The 12841-nt window shown below is 55.8% G+C and overlaps 1 protein-coding gene across 17 annotated transcripts in view; it reads left to right on the top strand.

Moving 5' to 3' along the window:
* Positions 1 to 12841, top strand: part of CACNA1C (calcium voltage-gated channel subunit alpha1 C) — a 449723-nt gene that overhangs the window by 104077 nt on the left and 332805 nt on the right. For all 17 annotated transcript variants that reach the window (XM_043441750.1, XM_043441741.1, XM_043441743.1 and 14 more), the window contains exons 2-3: positions 8539 to 8860; positions 12563 to 12668. In XM_043441750.1, the coding sequence (XP_043297685.1) occupies positions 8539 to 8860; positions 12563 to 12668 (428 nt within the window). The remainder of the gene's footprint in view (positions 1 to 8538; positions 8861 to 12562; positions 12669 to 12841) is intronic.

The following is a 12841-nucleotide window of genomic DNA, read 5'->3' as shown; positions in this document are numbered from 1 at the left end:
TGGGAGGGGTGAGGGGCTGGACCACAGGGTTCTGAGATGTGAATATCTGGGCTGGGAGGGACTCTTATGGTCGCCGCTGAGCCTCCTTACTCTAAAGAAGGGGAAATTCAGAGCCACAGAGGGAAAGCGAACCTCCCGAGCACCCCGAAAAATTGGCTACAGAGCAGGGCCTGGGATTCATGTCTGTTGGCTTCTGGCTTGGTTCTTCCCCCCAAAGTCAGGAGAGCATCACGGTGGGTTCATGTCTACTCGCAGCCTAGTGTTTACAGAGGGGCAGTGGCCTCAGGGCCACTTGCTCATTTTTCGTTGCTTTTCCACATCTCGTCTGCCTGCTGTCTGGCAGAGGCTTCACAGGGATAAATGAGATAAACGGCATTGACTTTTCTAAATGAAAGAAGCGTCATGCTCCATGCAGAGTACATCTGTGAGGGGCCCGTGAGCATAGAGTCGGCTCCATCCTGCTTGTGTCCCACCTGGATGAGGAGTAACCATGTCTGGGGGAGGACAGGGAGCTGTGTGCGCGTGTGTTTGCATGTATTTGCATGTATTTGCATGTGTTGTATGTGTGGTGTGTGCATGCCGTGTACGTGTGTACAGGGCCCCAGGTGTCCTGACCCGACTCTTTTCCCGGCCTGTGCCCATATCTGTTCAGACCTCATGGCACCCACCTGATATTACATGAAATTGGACAAGAACCTGATGCTGGTTCAGCCACAGCAATTTCTGGAAGGTTAACTTAACACAGTCAAACAAAACTGTAACTTTTTTTTCTCTTTCATTATCAAAGAATGATTTATTATACAGAATTTGGAAAACAAACTAATGAAAAAATAGCTGGTACTTATAAGGGTCTCCGTCTAAAGTAGTCTTCTGAAGGTTGTACATTTATTAACTCGTGTGTGTTAGCTTCTGTTATCATCTCCGTTTCCCAGGTGAGGAATCTCAGGTACCAGGAGGTCATGTGACTGGAATCCGGCCAGCCTGGTTCTGAGTCCAGGGCCCTGAATGCCAGGCTGATCGGCCCCACGCAAATGAATGTCACTCATCACTGAAGATAACCACTAGTAACATTTCTGTTTTTAAAAAATAATAAATTATTTTATAAGTTTTTCATTATTTAGTGGCTTTTATAAAATTGGGGTCCAGGACGAGTGAAGAGGAGGGCAAAGGGACCACGAGGAGACTTGGAAAATAGTGCAGGGACAGCTCAGGTAAGAGAAGGAGCAGGCACACAGCTCATGGTTGACAGGCTCAGGAGACACCTTCGGGGCTCGACTGGGACGAGGGCTTCCATCCTGGCCAGGATCTCCTAGGCTGGGTTCTGTGGGCTCAGCTGGGGTTGGGGAAACATCAGCATCCCTGTCTGCCCATTGGGAAAGCGAGTTTCTCATTCGTCTAGTGTGTTAACCCTGAAGAATGACCTTTTGTTTCTGAGTTTTTTGTTGGATCTTAGAATCTCGTATGCTTTGAAGATGCATCTTCCTGCATAGGGTGGTTATTTCCTGATCAGAAAATCCACCCACCCAACAGCGTCTGGATCAGGGCTGGATTGCTTTTTTTAAGTTCCTTCACAAGTTGGGATTCGGTGCTCTGGAGGACTCTCCCATTTCTCACACCTATCCCTCCTCATCCTGCTCTTCCCGTCACGACTTTCTCTGGATATGGATGGCCCCGTCCACGCTGTAGCTGCTAGGAATGGGAGGCTTGTTGTTGTTCAGTCGCTCAGTCGTGTCCAACTCTTTCGACCCCATGGACTGCAGCACGCCAGGCTTCCCTGTCCTTTGCTGTCTTTTGGAGTTTGCTCAAACTCATGTCCATTGAGTCGGTGATGCTGTCCAACCGTCTCCTCTTTGCCCCCTTCTCCTCCTGCCCTCAGTCTTTCTCAGCATCAGGGTGTTTTCCAGTGAGTCGGCTCTTCATTTTGTGGCCAAAGTATTGGAGCTTCAGCTTCAGCATCAGTCCTTGCAGTCAACATGCAGGGTTGATTTCCTTTAGGACTGACTGGTTTGATCTCCTTGCTGTCCAAGGGAGGCTACTTAAATGCAAATGAACTGCAATCAAACATGATTCAAAATGTAGTTCCTCAGTTGCACTAGCTGTGTCAAGTGCTTAAAGCCAGGGCCTGGGGCTACCACGTTGGACGACCCAGAATTACAGAGCAGCTCCATCATTGTAGAAGTTCTGTAGGACAATGCTACTGTAGCCTGGCTGGGTCAGTCGAGGTCAAGGTTCAGACCTACAACAGACACTGCTATAGCCATTTTAAGAGTAAAGATACCTTTTTTAAAATTTTATTTATTTGGCTGTGCCTGGTCTTAGTTGCAGCATGTGGGATCTAGTTCCCTGACCAGGATCAAACCCGGATCCCCTGCATTGGGAGGGCAGAGTCTTAGCCACTGGACCACTGGGGAAGTCCCTGAAAGGTACTTAATTTAAGGGCTTACAAACCAGCTAGAAGGATTGGGGAAGCAGGTGGCAGGGGATGCATTGGGAGTGATCCCAGAACCATGCTGGATTGCCAAGGGGACTAGGGCCATGGGATGATGGGAAGCTGGGGGATTTGGACATGGCCTTGCCTGGAGCTGGCTTCAGATCATAGCATGTTATCTGCAGTCCAGGGACCAGGAAGCCACCGCCAGAGCTTTCTGTCTCTACTGAGCAAGAGTAGTAACATGAACACCCTCCCCACTGAACTTCGTTTCAATTCAGGCCGTGACTTGGTCAGCCCCACGGCCACAGCAATCTGGCTGCAGGGAGATCGGAAAGTGTGTCCAGCCTCTTTGAGACAGGAGGGCGCAGGGGAGGAGGGTGGATGGCTGCTGAGTCAGCCCATCCGGAGCCAAGAGGGACCCCAGCCTCCCCATGGGGAGCACCCCGAGCTGCGAAGGCCGGCCTGGACTGTCTGCTGAGCCCAGACAGCGTCCCGTCCTCCCCGTGCGAGCACCCGGCTATCTCAGCAACGCGCTCGATGGAGAAGATTAATGGCCTCCTGGTTGCTGCTCATTTGGCCTTTAATGGGCAGAGAGAGCTCGGTTTCTGTTTCAGGTCGGCTGCTCTGCTCTTAAAGGGAACAGAGGCCCCGGGTCACCACGGGCTTCTGCGAAGACCTTGGGTGGCTTCTGACCAGAGAGAAAGCACACACCTTTGTGTTACAGGAATGCATCCATCTCTGTAAATCAGCTGAGGTTGTACTGTGTGTGTTCAAAGCCCGGCCATTGGGAGAGACCCCTCTGTGTGCAGCTGAAGGTGCCAAGGCCAGAGAGGGAGGTCGTGTTCACAAAGCTGGTCAGTGGCTCCGAACTCCTTCCACACACATGGCTAATTGGGGGTCCCTTCTGGCACCGGGGGTTTGGGCTTCTCTTCTGAGGGTTGATGTGAAGGCATGCTGGCCACTGGGGTTTACACTGGGGGGTCGGGGAGGGGATTTGAGAAGGACTGCCTGAGCTGAGAGCAAAGGGAACAGAATACTGAGGACATGCAAGGGTCCTGGGGCAGGTGAGGACAGAGCTTGTCTGAGTGAAATGGGGCCGTGACGGCAGGAAAGGGGTGGACCAGGCTGAGGGAGGAAGTGCAGAGAAGTGGGCAGGGCCACTGCTGTGGGCTCACAACCCATGGCAGAGCCTTGACTTTGAAGAGATTTAACTGGGAGGATGATGGGGCCTGATTCATGATTGATATTTCTAAAAGGTCACTCTGCCTGCTGCCTGGAGATTGGACTGGGGACGGGCAGGAGGATGAGGGAAATAGAGCTGCCGCCGCATCTCAGGCAAGAAATGGGTTGCGGCCTGGACCAGGCTGGGGCACCAGAGGGGGGAGTCATTGCTCACAGCCTCTTCCCTGGAAATGCTCCTCTGTGGTCACAGCAGGGAGCCTGGGAAAGCTCGTCCTCTCGGGTGCGGATGGCCAGTCCCAGCACTGTTTTCCAAGTCGTCCTCACCAGGATGTCGTCATCACGGGCCTCAGTGAGCAGAGACTGGGCCTCTTCTGGGATGGGGGCCCTGGGGCAGGTGCATACAGGCAGGCAGATTAAAGAAAACCACTTGGTTTTTTGTCTCCAGGCTCCAGGTCCCAGCTCTTTGAGGGCCCCCAGGGGAGCCCAAGTCCTGAGCTCATCTCCTGTTTGAACCCTAGCAGAGCAGACAGTCCTGAGGCTGACTGATGCCTTGTCCTGGTCCCTTGGAGCAGAGCCGTGGGTGCAGTGAGAGGTGCTGCCCAGGGCAGCTGGGCTCCTTCTCAAGTGGGAGACACTTTCTCCTATACAAGGAAGGTGTCCACTATGAATGCCCACCTGTGTACACAGCTTGGTCGGCTGGGCTGCCGCCCTGGGCTTGGGCAGATCGTCCGGGAAGGCAGGAGCTGGAGCTTACTTAGACAGTGGCATCTTTTCAGCTGGCAGCCAGGAGACTGAGCTTTGAATCAGCTTTGTAATTTGAAAATTGGTCTCTTTGCATTGGGTGGTTATTTCCTGCTAACAGAAGCCGTCAGAGACACAGAGCGCTTCCCTCCCTCCACGCTCTGCTCTGGAGCCATCCATGTGGGGTCCGAGATGGAGCTTTTCATTCTCAGATCGCCGTGTCCTCTTTTCGTGGGCCCCGTGGGTTCTGATGGAGCCTCAGACCTGACTGGGGAGTCATCCCAGGGCATGGGGGACAGTCACTTAGGGTGGGAAACAGTCATGTGGGGTGGGGGAGGCTGAGCTGGGCCTTGAGGTATAGCCTCGGCAGGGGCCAGCCTGCAGGGCCACACATGTCTCTTGTGTGTGTGTTTGTGTGTGTGCATGCGTCTGCGTGTGTGTTTGTGTGTCTGTCTGCGTCTGTGTGTGCATGTGTCTGTGTCCCTGTATGTGTCTGTGTCTTGTGTGTCCGTGTGTGCGTCTGTGTGTGTATCTGTGTGTGTCCGTGTTTGTCTGTGTCTTATGAATCTGTATGTATGTGTATCTGTGTGTGTCTGTGTCTTGTGTGTCTGTGTGCCTGTGTGTGTGTCCACACACCTCCCACCCCCATCCTGGTTGCAGGGCTGCAGCTGTGCTCGGGCCCCAGGACTGAGACACTGAAGGTTGTTTTCTTGCCCTCTGGCTGGGGAGGCTGTCATTCCTCTTTTCCCCGCGGGCCTGTTCGTGTGTGCTTCTCCAGATGGTGCTCTCCCGAGAGGTCCCAGTGCTCTGGGAACGGTTCACAGTGTAAATAAGGTCACCGAGGCTCGAGTGGCTCCGAAGCCAGCCCACCCAGACCAGCCTTTCCAACTGCCTCTGGGCTCCGTGGGGCCCTGGTTTTGACGGCTTGGGGCCCAGGATGCACCCACGCCGGCCTCCCTGGGTGATGGGTATCTTCTCTGCCTTGCTGCCTTCCTTTCCGACATCATCCGTGGACTCTGGGATGGTCAGGTTGGCACGTGGCTGGTGCTGTGAGAGAGCTTGGGGGGCTGGGGGACACCTGAGGGCAGCAGGGAGGCAGGTACCATCGAGGCCTCGCATCAGGACAGAGTGTGGCCTAGCGGGTCCTTGTGTCAGAGGGGTTCACGGCTGCTTCCATGGCCCTGTGGGAAGAGGAGTGGCTGATCCAGGAGCTCCGGAAGAGGCTGGCCAAGCCAGGGGTCGAGGAAGGAAGGTGGCTTCTCACAGATCAAATTGGCAAACAGGGTCACAGCCCCTGCTGGTGAATCTGGTAAACACATGGAACCTGGCCACGTCGGACCTGCTTGGTCCAGGGTGGCATGTCCACCCTCCTCCACCCTGGGGGCCCCGGGGCTGATGCCATGCTGGATGGTGCCTAATGAGGGTCACATCAAACACAAAGGGTCTCCTTGGGGTCAGAACTGCAGGCCCTTCACCCCGAGGCCACGAACTGGGCAGGGGGTTCATGGCCCCCTGTGAGCACACACACACGGAGCGAGTGGACACAGTATCTCCAGCCTCACTCCACATCCTCTGCTCTCGTGGGTGACGGGAACCCACACCTGATGGTTGTCACAGCGCCCTTGTGCAGCAGGTGCCTTGATGCATCACGTCCTGTCTTCCAGTCTCTTCCTCTGGGGCCTCCTAAGAAAGGCAGAGGCCTGGCCGAGCAGGCTGTCCCTCGCTGTAAGCTTGGGACCCCCCACAGTGATGATAGCGGTGAGCGTGTGAGGGGCAGGACCCCTGTCTGGAAGGGGTTGGCTCCTCTGGGTCCTTGACGGAGACGCGGAGCCCGTGTCTGCAGGGCACAGGCCGTGTGTTGAGGAGAGCTCAGAGGCTGCTCTCCAGGCCGGGAGTGGGGGTAGGGTTCTGATGCCACAGGGACCAGATGGCACCGGTGCGGGAGCAGCTGCCATGGATGGGAAGGTGCAGACCAGCTGTCACCTACGCGGACCTGGAGGGCTCCTCTCGGGCCCAGCGGGTGGGTCACGGGCACCTGTACCTCTGTGAAAAAATGCCACCCACCCGCCCCTCCTGCCTGCACAGCCATCAGTGACCTGTCACGATATGCCTTCCTGTAGTGCTCAGAAAAGTCCCAGAGCCCTTAAGGAACACAGCGCGTGGTGGTCCCATCAGTCAGGTGGCGTGAAACTGGAAACTTCCATGTGTCACTGGTGTGATGGTGGGAGGACGTAGACTTGGGAAACTGGCAGGAGTGGCAGTCCAGACAGGTAGGGGCTTTGAGGCACTTGAGCAAGCGCATTAGGTCTGCAGGGGCCAGAAAGCCAATTGAGATCACCTTAAGTGAAGTTACCTAAGGCGTAAGGCTGGAGAGCTCAGAGGTGGAGCTGGCATCACGTGTGGCTGGACACAGGAGCCCAGCGGTTGTCAGAGTCTGTCTCCAGGACGGAGTGTCTCTGGGATCTGAGGCTAAGCTGGGTCACGTGCTCATCTCTGAACTGGCCCTTGTCGGGGACAAGGTCGGTGGTGAAGGTGAGAGGGCCAGCTGGGAGCAAAAGTAACTTTGAAGGGCAAACCTAGAAGGGTGAGCCCAAGTTGACTGTGGGAAGGAGGGGCACTGGGCGAGGCACCACGTGGTCATCTGGGTCCAGCCTGTTCTGAGGAGGGGGACGGGGCCCCAGGAGGCGGCCAGCAGCTTCCCTGGAAGAACCCCGTGCACATGACGCAGAGAAGAGAGTTATTGAAGGAGGCTTGCAAGTGATGTCCACACCCCTGGCCTGGCTCTGGCCACTCTCTCCGGGGCGACTGACGTGGCCTCCAGATGCCAGGCTCTTTGCCCACAATGTCACCCCATTCTCGCAGCACCTCCTCATCCCACGGAGCCTGGCCAGTGGCCAGTCTCAAGGTCACAGGTCATCCCAGGGGCCCGGACTGGGTTGGTCTCTTGGTGGACCTTGTAGGCTTCTCTGGGGAGGTGTCAGCGGGCAGACAGGGGAGAACCCACCAGGCCTGGGCCGTGTTGTGGGGACAGTCTTGGAGCTTTGTGTTGCCTTCAAGCCAGAGCCATGCAGAGGTGTCTATGCTGGATTCCTCTGGGTCCTGCCCAGGTTTTCTGTCCCTCTGTCCCCTCCTGGCCACACCCACTACACAGCGCCATTTCCCAGACGCCAAATGCTACACAGTGAGTCACCCCGAACAAGTGGCTCTCTGCAGCGCACACTGGGCTGCTCCAGTTTTTGCAGGTCAGGAGTTCAGGAAGGGCTCCCTGGGCCGTTCTGGCTTGGGGTCTTGTCGTGGGGTTGCAGTCAGATGACAGCTGGAGTCGCTGGGGGCTGGACAGGACTCCCCACCCCCACTAGGCTGGTGGGGCTTCCTGACAGCGTGGTGGCCCAGGGCTGGTGTTTCAGATTTTCCACTTACCTTAGAAGTCGCCTCTGTGTCACCTCTGCTGAGAAAACAATCACAGAAGGCCAACTTATGTCAGGAAGGCCCATAGATCCTATTGCTCAATTGGGGGGACATCATGGGACATGCTGTCGTGATTTAAAACCCTCACAGCTGCCGGCTCTCCTTTTCAACAACACCCATCGCCAGATGGGTTTGCGGTACCTGGATGTCACCTTGCTTTGGTCCAACCCCTTCATTTAAGATTCTTACTTTTATTTTGGAGCTCAGGTCAGAGATTTGAGTGAATTATACCCTCCAATTTGCTGTACATTTGTCAGCATTGATTCATGCAGCGGCTCTCATTCATTCATTCTCTTTTTCCTGTCCCCGTATCCTGTTCTCATTTCGTGCCTCACCTTCTGTAGACAACCATTCAATTCTATTCTATTTGTATGTGTGCTTATAAGTATATATTTTAGCTGCCATGTGTTGCATAGCATATTTCTCCTTTTCTGCATCCTCGCTGTGTTTCTGAGATCCCCAAGTGCTTAATGCATATTTTCCTCTTAAAATGAGGGGAGAGACATGTCCAGGGTCACACAGATGACCTGGGCTGAACTCGGACCAGAGCAGACCCAGGGTCACAATCTGGTGTTTCCATAGGTCGCCTCCCCGGCTCCTGCAGTGGTTTGAAATGAAATTTTTAAAAAGATACTTGCGAGTCTGGGGCCCAGATCGCATTGCCAGGGCTCCTGGGTCCCCCCCGCAGTGACCACTGTCCCTGTCTTCTCCTGCAGGTCCCAGCTATGGGAGCCCGCGCCCGGCTCACGCCAACATGAACGCCAATGCAGCCGCGGGGCTGGCGCCCGAGCACATCCCCACGCCGGGGGCCGCCCTGTCCTGGCAGGCCGCCATAGATGCGGCCCGGCAGGCCAAGCTGATGGGCAGCGCTGGCAACGCGACCATCTCCACCGTCAGCTCCACGCAGCGGAAGCGGCAGCAGTACGGGAAGCCCAAGAAGCAGGGCAGCACGACGGCCACCCGCCCGCCCCGCGCCCTGCTCTGCCTGACCCTAAAGAACCCCATCCGGAGGGCCTGCATCAGCATCGTCGAGTGGAAGTATCCTTTGGGTTTGGCCGTGTGGCCTGCGGCGGGTTGTTCTCAGACCCCTGGGTCGGTCACCGGGCGTGGTTGGAATGCAGAGTTCTAGGCCCTCCCCAGCCTTGAGTCAGCGCCTCTGTGGACGGGGCCTGGGAAGCTGCCTGTAGAGCCAGCTCCTCGGGGATTGCTCCGTACATAAAAGCAGTGTTTAAGGAAACAAGACTAAGGGGCTGTTTCTCCTCGCTTGACGGGCTGAGCTTGCTCAGGGCTCACTCAGTGAGGGTTGACATGTCACCTCCTCCTGATCTGTGGGCTGGCACAGCCGTGTGACCTCCCCGTGAGGTTGGAGGAGTCCATCAGCGTTCCTTGGGGGGTTGGGACAAAGCGCAGGTGTCTGAGCTCTGCCTGGGCCTGGCTGAACTCTCCAGATGCAGCTGGGTTGGGGACCACCAGCCTGGGGGATGACACAGACCCCGTGTCTGCATAGAACCCGGTGAGCGCAGGCTGCAGAGGACGAGGCTTTGAAGGGCTGGGCTCTCACGGAGCAATCCCACCCAGGAATCATGGGGTGGGGGAGATGGGAAGGCCCCTGAGGGTGAGTGCGTGTGCCTCCGACTTTCCCAGTGAGGACACGGAGCCTGCAGATTGGCACAGACAGGACTAGGACCCTGGACTCAGTGCCAGGCATTTTCCTAGGAAGAAGCCATCTGGGCAGGCCCACCACGTCTCCTGGGGTTTAGGGCGGGTGTTAGGTTTCATTGACGACTTTCCATGGAAAGATTTACAAGTTTTGGGAGTGGATGAAAGGTATAAGGAGATGACTCGAGACAGAAGGACATTTCTGTTTAGCAAGAAATGTTTGTTCTGTCAAAGCCTGAACCCCTGAAGTCCCAAATCACTTGAGAGGAGGTGGCCTAAGCCCGGCATAACTGCAGAGCTGGGCAGTGGGTCCCGGGGCCGAGGCGTCCGCTGCCTGGGTCAGAAGCTTGGATCTGTGGGTCCCCATCAGGCTGCTGTCAGCACCGCTTGGTCGGGGCTGTGAAGGGGCAGCCGGGCCATGTGTCCAGGGTGGGGCAGGGGGCCGGGAGGAGCTGAATTCGCTCTAACCACACCAGAGATTCAGATCCAGGTGCCCTGAACTCACATCCCCGCTCCCTCTCCCCATGAGTCCTGAGTTTAGGAGAAAGGCACTGGTGAGGGGTGGGGGGGTGGTTGGGGGAGGCCAGGAGGAGGCCAGCAGCTCAGCGGGGCCCCAGGGGGACTGGACCTGGGTCTGAACTCCCAGCTTACAGTGGACATCTTCTCTGCACCATGCAGCCTTGCTTACTGGCCTGAGTGGTTTCTGAGCTTTAACACAAGGTGATGAAAGGATAGTCTGAATTTGGAGGCTGGGGGCCGTCAGAGCAGGAGACACCTGGACTCAGCTGCCACCCACCTGCGGGGAGGGGACAGGTTGACATTTGAGGCCTGGCTCTTGTCCTGGTTGCCTGGGGGAGCCCCAGGACAGATGAGGGGGACCAAGATGCCCAGCCTGGGCTAAGTGGGGACAGGGCGAGAGGGAAGAGGCCACGTGGGAGGGGGCCTGAAAGAGCCAATTTCCTAAAAACACTTAGGGTGGGACTTCCCTGGAGGTCCAGTGGTTAAGACCTCACCTTCCAACGCATGTGGTGCGGGTTCAATCCTTGGTCGGAGAACTAAGATCCCACATGCCTCCCAGCGAAAAAAAACAGAACCATAAAGTAGAAGCAATATGCAACAAATTCAATAAAGACTTGAAAAATGGTCCACCAAAAAAGTTCCCACAAAACTTTAACAGCAACAATTGCTTGGGATGATTTCAGAGTGGATCAGTGTAGAAGACTCCTGACAAATTCAGACTTCAGAGCCAGACTTTCTGGTCCAACCCCATCCTACCCCAGCGAGGGTGACTCTGGGCAAGTTGACGCATCCCATCACCTTCTGTTTCCTCATGTAGGAATGGGGTGACAACTGCCCACCACGCTGCGGTTTGAGCAGGGCGGTCAGAGCAGGGCCTGGCGGGCAAGCCTTTGGTCAGCATCAGCATCCAGCCTTCCTCCCACCAGCATCCCAACTCCCCATGCATCCCTGACAAGCTCAAAGGCAGCACGGCCTGCTGGAAAAGATGAGTCAGGAGCTCTGGTTCAGACCTGACTCCGCTATTTGCCAGCTCGGCCCTGGGAGGCGCTGCTTTGTTTTCTGGGTCTGTCCAGTGGAGAGGCTGGGTGCCTGCTGCAGGTGTTCTCAATAGCAAGAAACTGACAGTGTTGAGGGGGCATGCTGGGTGAGCGGATGCCCAGCTCCACCCTCAGGGCCGAGGGGACCCACCCGTAGGCAGCACAGTGTCCAGGGGGCCCTGAACTGGAGGATCACCAATTCCTTCCAGGCCCCAGGCTGCCCTGAGAACTCAGATCCCGGGACGTCCATGGCAGGGGAGTGGACAGTGGACTCTGCAAGCAGGGGTCTGGGTTCTGGCCTGGCAGGTCAATGCCTGCTGTGGGTCTTGGGAGTTTCTCAGGCTCCCTGGGCCTCAGGGGTTTGGACCAGGCCGTCTCCAAGGCCTTTGTCTGCTTCAGGACTTGTGAGCTCTGCAAGCCCAGGCTTCCCTGGAGATGGAGGCGGTCCCTCCCTCCACGAATGTCCCTCCTCTTTCTCATCCTCCTCTGGTGAGGTTCCATGGTCTGGGCTGGAAACGTGGCTGTGTTGGGGAGGAGGGGACATGGGGCTGGAAGAGCGTGAGCCAGGCCCTTCCTCTGAAGCACCCCCACCCCCCACCCCATGGCCTTCCATCGAGGGTGTAGGGCAGAAGGTGTATGATCACAGTTGCTCATTTTTGCATCTGCCTGATATTTTGATGCAGAGATCCGGGCACAGGGACCTCCTTAAGGGTTGGGGAGTGAGGCTTGGCTTATCCCCACACCCCCCACCCTCCAAACCCCAGCACAACCTGCAGCAAGTCAGGAGACCCTGGGATGCAGGCTGCCCCACCCCCACCCCGAAAGCAGGACCTCAGTAGATGGAAGAGACCCCTGCACCCAGCTGCCATCCCCCACCCGCACAGATCATGCTGCTCTGCTGCTGGGGTCCAGAGCCCCTAGCCACCTTCAGGCTCTCTGGAAGCTGTCAGAGAATAAGGAGGAAGAAAAAAAAAAGACTCTGAACTTCAACTTAAAAGATTGAAAGTATTATTTCCAAATTTCGCTGAAGAGTCGAAGTCAAGTCTCTGCCTTGAGCCCCACAGGGTCTTCCTGTTTCAAGCCAAGCCTTGTCGGGCCCCCAGTGCAGTCGGGCGAGCCCACGGGCAGGGCGGCCCGGGAAAGGGTGGGCGGGGGCGAGTCCCGGCTGGAGCAGGCCCCAATCTTTAAAAGCAACCCTGTGCACACATGAGGGAAAATGAAGTCCAGTGCAATCTAAATAAATAAAAGAAGGGAAAAAAGTTTTAGAAATCTGTGTTTACTCTGGCACGCGACTGGCCTCCACTGCTTTTGACATATTAGGAAAAATTTTGGCGGGGCCCCATTAGAAGCACTTAAAAAGGCATATGTTTCTTTTCAGAACACAAGGGGCTTGGAATGTATTGTTTAAACAAAATTCTTATGAATCTTCATTAAAAAAAAAATATATATATATATGTGTGTGTGTGTGTGTGTGTGTTTCACTGGTGCTTCCCGTGGCATTAATTCCTTAACTCCCTCTCCCCAGGCCATTTGAAATCATTATTTTACTGACTATTTTTGCCAATTGTGTGGCCTTAGCGATCTATATTCCCTTCCCAGAGGACGACTCCAACGCCACGAATTCCAACCTGGTAAGTGCACCGCCGCGTGCCCGCCTCTGCACAAGGGCAGTGGGGGCTAAGCTTGGACCATGCGGATGCAAGCCAGAACATGCTTGATGTTACAAAAGTTGACCGAGCTTGGATGTCAAGGTCTCTTTTTTCACATCAGCTGTCTTATCTCGGCCTGTTGTGAGAAAGACTGT

Source organism: Cervus canadensis, chromosome 21 (genome assembly GCF_019320065.1).
Source record: "Cervus canadensis isolate Bull #8, Minnesota chromosome 21, ASM1932006v1, whole genome shotgun sequence".
NCBI classification, from domain to species: Eukaryota; Metazoa; Chordata; class Mammalia; order Artiodactyla; family Cervidae; genus Cervus; species Cervus canadensis.
This window is presented reverse-complemented; position numbering and strand designations above follow the sequence as displayed.